At 33.8% G+C, this 8,601-nt stretch overlaps 2 protein-coding genes across 2 annotated transcripts; both read left to right on the top strand.

Annotated features, from left to right (window-relative positions):
* The first annotated feature begins 615 nt into the window (after positions 1 to 615).
* On the top strand, positions 616 to 4,282 carry LOC139872080 (tRNA (guanine(37)-N(1))-methyltransferase 2). Its single transcript, XM_071859886.1, has 10 exons — positions 616 to 775; positions 1,136 to 1,233; positions 1,574 to 1,678; positions 1,894 to 1,956; positions 2,080 to 2,153; positions 2,518 to 3,007; positions 3,166 to 3,324; positions 3,470 to 3,576; positions 3,667 to 3,741; positions 4,012 to 4,282. Exons 1-10 carry the CDS (start codon positions 681 to 683, stop codon positions 4,099 to 4,101), a joined length of 1,356 nt encoding a protein of 451 aa, XP_071715987.1. The 5' UTR covers positions 616 to 680; the 3' UTR covers positions 4,102 to 4,282.
* A 2,212-nt stretch (positions 4,283 to 6,494) lies between these two features.
* LOC139871449 (glucan endo-1,3-beta-glucosidase 8) lies at positions 6,495 to 8,239 on the top strand. Its single transcript, XM_071859160.1, has 2 exons — positions 6,495 to 6,811; positions 7,117 to 8,239. Exons 1-2 carry the CDS (start codon positions 6,495 to 6,497, stop codon positions 8,237 to 8,239), a joined length of 1,440 nt encoding a protein of 479 aa, XP_071715261.1.
* The last annotated feature ends 362 nt before the right edge of the window (positions 8,240 to 8,601 follow it).

Raw genomic sequence — 8,601 nt, 5'->3', positions numbered from 1 at the left:
ATTTACCCATGACACCTTTACCATATCGTTTGGGGGATAAATGAGGAGGGGGTGGGTTTACTTGGTCGTGCTCTTAGATTGGTTTCAAGGTTTCCTCTCGGGCAACGATGATGGCGGGGTTATTATCGCTGCATTGGCAAGTCAAAACGGTAGATGATCGCAACGGGTGGTTTAGTCCCCCTCGGTTGATCCCAATCGCTGTCCAAAAAAAAAATAATAATAATAATTTATTTATTTATTATATTCAGTTATATCTTTCGTTTATTTTTTTTTTGGGCTGAATTTACATAGGCCAAGTTAAGGCCCATTAGGAATAGAAACCACGTCCAAGGGATCCGTTTATCCAACCCGCCCCATATGAATTTTGACTTCATGATATCCGCCAATTTTTGCTGAAAAAAACCCTAATACACCTCACGAAAGTTTTCAACTCAGTCAAACAGGTAATCGATTAATTATATAATTTTTTTGTTAAATTAATCAACGCTTTAACTCTCACGATATATATACCTAGCTGATTTTAGCTCGTAGTGTTTCATTTGTATCAAACTGTAAATCAAATAATTAAATTATCATAGATTATGTTGTAATTTTATATCCTGTTCCAATTACTTAAAAATTTGGTTTATTGCTGGTAGGAGAGGATTAAATTTTAGTAGTGATTTTTAGAGGATTGTGAAATGTTGGATGAAAGCAAGTTTGATGTGCATTTGAAGTTGTGGGCCCTTCGAATCCCTCGAGAGTTCTGCAAAGTTGCAACCAAGTTACTTAATGGGTATGGCGTTTTGAAGTTTTATTTTTTTGTTGAATATTATCTTGTACATAGATTTAGTGTAGCATTCAGTGGATATTATCGATTTTTTTTATTGCCATGTAAGTTACATCTTTCGTTAGAGTATAAATTTTGAAAGTGATATACTAACACCAGTTGTAGTGCTTTTGTTATTTCACAAATATTTTTGGTCATATGCCTTTTCTGTTTAATAAAAAAATTTCAGCCTAACATAATACTTTTTTATGAAGGTTTTGGTTATAGTTTTTGTAGATACATTTAGTGTGTGTTGTGGCTGCATGAAAGGACTTATCAATACTTGATAAAGTGTCAGAAGTTGATTCTTTTTTGTTCTACTTGTAGACATATGCTTAATAGACCGCGAATTAAGCCCGTCACAGAAGACCCTACAAGCGAAAAAACTCGTTATGTGATATTATCCGAGAGTGTTCAAAATCCCGGTAAGAAATCACTCATGCACCTTTAATTACTGCTTCCGATTTATCAAAAAATTGAAACATGATTCCCGGGCTTCTACCGTAACCTAACAAGTTACAACATTGTGTGTATGATAAGTATTGAGTTGTCTGGTTTGGGAATTGTGACTGTATTTAACGTATGTGTTTATTATACGCTGCTGATTCCTTATGATTGGCCCAGTTGTTCATCGTTGTTGCATCCTGTTAGTGAATGATGATATTGGCCTTCTCTTTTGTGTAGTTCACTATCGTATATCCATGCATTTTTAGTCTTCTCTTATTATTTTGGCAATAACATCACAATTGTCACTTTCTAGAGCAGATCTTTCAGATATTCCTAGCAAGAATCTTAACGAATTGAAGAAACTATGCAAGATTGAAACAGTTCCATACTCATTGACACTTGGATATTCGTACTGGGGTGCAGGTGATATTCGTGTTTTTAAAGTTACACTTGAACCGTTTCTTTCTTTTGCTCATAACTTAGTTTAGTTGGTGTAAAAAACGGAGGTCATGCTAAATTTATGCCTCATATGTTGGTCCAATTGCAATTAGAAATTTTATTTTTATTTGGTTATCAAATTTTACACAGAAAATGTACATAATTGAAAACGTATAAAGAGGTTGTAATGTTTATTACAGACCAGGTGCTGAAGCAGGTTCTACCTTCTGGACTTGAAGTCCCTTCATCTTTTGAAACAATAGTTAAGTAATTTATACGTGTTTTTTTTTTTTTTCCTTATTTTATTCAGTTTGATTCAATATTGCATAATGAGGGTTTCAACACATGTTATCATTCCTAATAATTGATCTTAATTAATTTTTCAGGTCACATTGCTCATCTGAATATACCAGAAGAACTCCTTCCATACAAGGATGTGATTGCAAAAGTCATCTATGATGTATGTGTCTACTTCCACCCACTATCAAAAACATGTATTTGAGGTTTCAACAAACCCTAAAACGCTGCAGTAATATAGTGCTCATGAAAATAAAGGTTTCAGTTCGATAGTCTCATCTAATAATGGTAAAATGGACGGGTTGGGTAACCGGTTAATATTGGTGATATTAATTAGTTCATAATTTTGGGTGTTTTTTTGACCAATTTCCCATGTCTCCTTGTAAGTGATCGTCTTTGGTTTTACATGTTTGACCTGATAAGGATAATGCGTAACCCATATCGACCCATATTAAAGTAAATGACCCGAAATAGTCAAACCTAGTGTCCTCTATCTTTCCTAATCATTTTTAGCTTTTGCTTACCAGAAAAATCAACCCAAAATTCAGACAGTTGTTAATAAAGTTGGTAGCATTGCAAACGAGTTTCGTGTACCAAAATTTGAGGTTTTGGCTGGAAAAGCTGACATGGCTACAGAGGTCAAACAATACGGTGCAACCTTCAAATTGGATTACGGACTGGTCTATTGGAATTCAAGGCTCGAACATGAACACATAAGACTGGTCAACAAGTTTCAAAACGGAGAGGTCATTTGCGACATGTTTGCAGGGATTGGGCCTTTTGCTATTCCAGCAGCCCAAAAAGGATGTTTAGTGTATGCCAATGATTTAAACCCGGATAGTGTTCGTTATCTGAAAGTTAATGCTGATATCAACAAGGTTAATGATAATATTCGTGCTTATAATATGGATGCAAGAATGTTCATGTCTCAATTGATGACAGTTCCCATTGATGAGTCAGATGAGAGCAGCAATAATCTAGAAAATGTGATAACAAGTTCTCAAGAAAGGAATGTTGGTATGTTTTTTTAACCCTTTTTTTTTAATAATCAGAATCATATAATCAGTTATCACAAACGGAGTTGGTAGAAATATTGTTTGAACAAGTCCCTGTTGGTAGAAATATTTTATTTTTTCTGATGCCTCACATTTATGTATCTTTAATCTTTGTATCAGGAAATGGAAGTTTGAAATGTGACGATAGTCATGTAGCTGTTAAGACAAAAGGAAGCAAAAATAAAAGAATTAAAACTTGTATTCCATCCACTTGTAAATCGTGGGAACACATTGATCACGTGATAATGAACTTACCTGCATCTGCTCTACAGTTTCTAGGTAAATTTCGTATTGGAAAAGTTGATGATGTCACCAACTCACCTTTGCAATATGCATGCTATAGTATAGTATATAGTTCCTTTATTAACATAAAATGTAAAACGTAATCATGTGAAATGAAAGTCATAATTTTTATTTATGTCAGATGTATTTAGAGGCCTTATACAGATGAAATATTGGAAAGGGTCTTTACCGTGGATCCATTGCTACTGTTTCATTCGATCAAGCGAGACCCAAGAATCAGTTATTTTGGTAAACTTTTACTGTCAAAAGTAAAGAAAATGGATTTTTTGGGGACTGTGTTGTCATTTTTCGATAGCTGATAGCGTTTTTTTTCTGCAGGAAGCAGAGTCGCTCTTGAATGCTAAAATACACGACCCTATATTTCATCGAGTTAGAGATGTTGCTCCAAACAAGGTAAAATACTAAAAACCCAGTGTGTAAATCTTGAATTTGCATATGATTTGTTTTGGGTTATGTTTTTTTCTCAAATGTGTCGCACTGAATTATTTATTTATAGATAGATAACTTCCATTTAAAATGGGCAAATTGTTTTAGAGGGTTACGCGAGTCATACTATAATTTACCAGTTTCACATTTTCACCTGAAGCTGTTAGGATATATTGGCTGTTGGGCAACTCGCCCATTTTGTCACTTGTACTTACTATACCTTAACCTGTCTACCAGGCAATGTATTGTTTGAGCTTTCAGTTGCCAGGGGAAGCATGCACCAGTGAAGATATCACCGATACGGCTCCAGGTTCTGTTCATATATGATAGATAGTTTATTCATTAAAAGAATTATTTTATTTTATTTTATTTTTGCATGAAAGCAACTTTAAATCCATAAACTACTTTTCCATGTTTATTGATTAAGATATTGTAACCTTTTTACATTAAATGTTATTATAGATATTGTTTAAAAAGATTAGCCATTAAGTGCTTAGTTGAATGGCATTCATCCTACCCTGTCCTTTGATACTTATCTCTTCCTTCGTTTGTTAAATTTACGTATATTTTAGGTTTTGTGTTTTTTCTTAATTAAACAAAAGATTGTATTTAAAACCCGATTCAATTAAGGAGATCATAAACAAGAAAAGGAACAATTAGAACCCCACTGAAAGATGCAATCATCAACTTTATGGTGAAAGCATATCTTCTTGACTGGAATTGCATCATATATTCATACTTCATAGTATGTCTGTATATACGTATATCTTTAAACTTTTTTATTCAAGTGGATACAAAAACAAAAGACCTAAATTTTAATTGGAGACATAAATTAAAAATAATAAAAGGTTGAAAGAAAGCAAATGAGAGGACTGCAACGAACATATAACACGTAGATTCAGGCTGGAAAGTATAATTAAAACATGTTCAAGGGAGTGTAATCTTTTTCTTTTTCTTTTCTTTTTTTTCTTCTTGTCAAAAAGGTTCAACTAACTTTTTTGTTATATATGTTGACTCTTTTGGTTAACACTAGGAGTCTAGGACCCATATGGTATGGCCATATGGGTCTACTGTAATGTACATTTTATTAATATATGATTATATGATGACTGATGTACGATTGTATTTTAAGATGTTATTATTTATGAAATTGGTAGTTTGGTACATATATGATTATGATTCTTTAGACCACTCCCTATGGTTAGTTACCCGCTCATTACCCGTAGTTACCCGTAATGAACTATAGGCACGTCTTAGTTACCCGCATTAGTTACCCGCACTCACCATGGATTTAATGGAAGAGTTTTTGTTAGTTATAGGAATTGTGGGTCCCAGTAGCCTTTTATTGTTGGACTTGATACTTTATTGCTTGTACGTTGTATATTAAAAGGAGTATTGTTTTAGCCATGATAGGGTGTGTTTAGTTATGAGTTAGTTATAGGATATTGGTGTTGATGTGACGCTGATGTGGAAGGTTAAGAGGATGAATAGTTTAGTTACGATAGGGAGTGGCACTCTCTATCGTGACTAAACTATTCATCCTCTTAACATGCCAAATCAGCGCCACATCAGCACTCAAATCCTACAAGGCCACTCCCTATCGTGACTAAACTATTCATCCTCTTAACATGCTAAATCAGCGTCACATTAGCACTCAAATCCTATAACTAACTCATAAAATCTTATAACTAAGCACTGTCTATCATGGTTAAAACATCTTCCTCTTACCTGCCACATCATTAATTAATTTCTTTTTATATTTATTTAATCAACACAAAAAAAGTTGTAAAATATGCATTAAAGATTTGTACATTTGGTGAAAGGGGTATTTTTTTTACAAAAAGCTACTAGCACGTGGGGTAAGTGGGTCCCTTTTATTCCAATAACCATTCGTTAAATCCATGGTGAGACTCCTATAACTAATACCTATAATGAATCCGTGCCTATGGCATCTTGCGGATAACTAAGGGGTAATGACGGGTAGCTACGGGTAATGCTCCCATAGGGAGTGGTCTTAAAGCTCTATCCATTCATTTCAAGATCTGATTCTTGGATTTGTTTGTTGGTGAAATGTACTTGTTCATTATGATATTTTGACTCGCTCATGGCTTATTTTATCCAAATATTTAAATCATACTAAAACCTCATTATCATGCAAAAGAAATGAAAAATTCTATGTTGCAAATCTTCACTTAAAGACAATTACTTTTGCTTTATACAAATATATATTACTTAAAATCAACGTTATCATGTTCTTATCTCATACTAACACTGACTAAACAAATAAGTATGTTAATTACAATCTTAAATACAGTCTTTAATATAAAGTAGTACGGAATATATATCTTTCTTAATCGAAAAGTAGATGTCTTATGAAACAAACACGGTATTCACCAAATCTTAATCAAGAATGAAAAAGAAAAGATGAAATTTTTCATAGTGAAAACATATCCAAAACTTTTGAGTAAACAAATATAAAACATCATTTTTAGGTGACGAAAAAGTAAAAAAATTAAAAAGACTGAATATATAAAAGACTAGTATCCTTATGGAGTGTGACAGCACACAAAAGTTGCATGTCTTCATCCTTATTCCAATTCACATAACTGAATAACAAACTAATACATTCATTCAAACTAACCCCACAAAATCTTTTACTATTTTCCTTTCAATTTCTCCCTCAAAAAATGATTTCGAAACCATCCCAAATAATCTTGGCAATGGTAATAGTCCTGTGTTTTTCGATCGCGTATTCGGACTCGAATATTGGTGTGGGTGTGAACTGGGGAACCATGACAAGTCATCAGTTACCAGCTGATAAGGTGGTGCAAATGATGATAGAAAATGGATTTAAAAAATTGAAACTTTTTGAAGCAGAAAAAAAGATATTGGAAGCTCTGATTGGTTCAGGGATTGAAGTAATGGTTGCAATACCTAATTTTATGTTATTAGATATGAGTAAAGATCCAAGTTATGCTGATTACTGGGTTGATGTTAATATTACTAATTATGCTTATCCTGGTGGTGTTGATATCAAGTAAGTAAATTTATTACGTAGTATATTTATATAATAATATTGCACACACTACACCTTCAGTGTCTGTTAGTTTTTCTTGTTGAAAGATCGTTGATTATTTGACATTTAAAATACAATCATTGATACATAGAAGCTGGAGTTGTTATTAGTTAATTTTTGAGATGTTTAGTCATGTAACTTTTATTTGTTACCATTATTTAGTGTGTGAAGTTTTAATTTGTAAATGATGAATGTATGACATGAGAAAGGGTAAATATGGAATTTTTATATGAAATGGGTTGATTTGTAACTGATTTTTTTTATAGGTATGTTGCAGTTGGGAATGAGCCTTTTCTGAAAGCATACAATGCTACATATCTACAAATCACATTACCAGCTTTGAAAAATGTCCAAAATGCCCTTAACCGGGCTGGATTCGGTTCTCAAATCAAAGCCACAGTCCCATTAAATGCTGATATCTACGAGTCACCTGACTCGAACCCTGTTCCTTCAGCTGGTGATTTTCGGCCTGAAGTTAAAGATGCAACAATCGAAATTATTCAGTTTCTTTATTCGAATGATGCCCCTTTCACCGTTAACATCTACCCGTTTCTTAGTCTATATGGTAACACGTTTTTTCCTATGGATTTCGCGTTTTTTGATGGGTCACATAAGTATGATCTTAAAGACGGAAATTATCTTTATACGAATGTGTTTGATGCGAATTACGACACGTTGGTAGCTTCTTTAACGAAAGCGGGCTACCCTGAAATGAAGATTATAGTCGGGGAGATCGGATGGCCCACGGATGGAGATATAAACGCAAACATAAAAAATGCAAAAAGATTTAACCAAGGGGTGATTAAACATGTTTTGAGCTCAAAAGGTACGCCCATTCGAAACGGGCCGTTGCATATTTACCTTTTTAGCCTTCTAGACGAAAATAAAAAGAGTATAGCTCCGGGTTCATTCGAGACCCATTGGGGTATCTTTGAGTATGATGGTAAGCCCAAATACGAATTGGACCTAAGGGGCGAAAAAGGAAACAAAGGGTTGAGCCCGGTTATGGGGGTGCGTTACAAGAGCCGAAGGTGGTGCGTGTTGAACCCACGGGTCAAAGATTTGGATGGGCTGGCTAAGGAGGTTGATTATGCGTGTAGCTTATCGGATTGTACATCTTTGGGCTTCGGGTCATCGTGTAACCATTTGAGTTTAAGGGGGAATGCTTCGTATGCTTTTAATATGTATTATCAACTTCAAAATCAAAATGAATGGGATTGTGATTTTTCGGGACTAGCGGTTTTGACCGGAGAAGATCCATCGGTGGCAGGATGTCAGTTTCCGGTGATGATCGCCTACGGTACCTCAGTGGTGGTTCATCGGACAGTTTTAAAAGTTTTGTTTGGTGTTCTTGAAGCGTGCATTGTGTTCTTGCTTCTTGTTTCTTAGTATGTATCTAAATACATGATCATATTGGAATTTTTTCTTCGTAGAAATTTTATTTTCAAGTAGAAATTTAGACGATTATTATATCTGATTTAATCAAGGTTATAACTGATTTTCCTTTTATTCGTGGCTTGATTATTTATTAAAATGGCTATAGACAAGTATGAATGATTTTTAATGACGGTTGATAGATTAAACGAAAACCGATTAATTGTACTAATGATTGGGTGATAAGAAAAAATAATTTTGATTAGAGGTTTTTTTATAGTAAGGGATAATCACAATTATCAGTATGAGCTAATCTAGCATGATTATTTGCTTAATCTGTTATACATAAATTTTAACCTAATAAGTGTAGTAAGTGT

The sequence above is a fragment of the Rutidosis leptorrhynchoides genome, chromosome 10 (genome assembly GCF_046630445.1).
Source record: "Rutidosis leptorrhynchoides isolate AG116_Rl617_1_P2 chromosome 10, CSIRO_AGI_Rlap_v1, whole genome shotgun sequence".
Lineage (NCBI taxonomy): Eukaryota > Viridiplantae > Streptophyta > Magnoliopsida > Asterales > Asteraceae > Rutidosis > Rutidosis leptorrhynchoides.
Note: the sequence above shows the minus strand (reverse complement) of the source record. Positions and strands in the feature narration are given on the sequence as shown.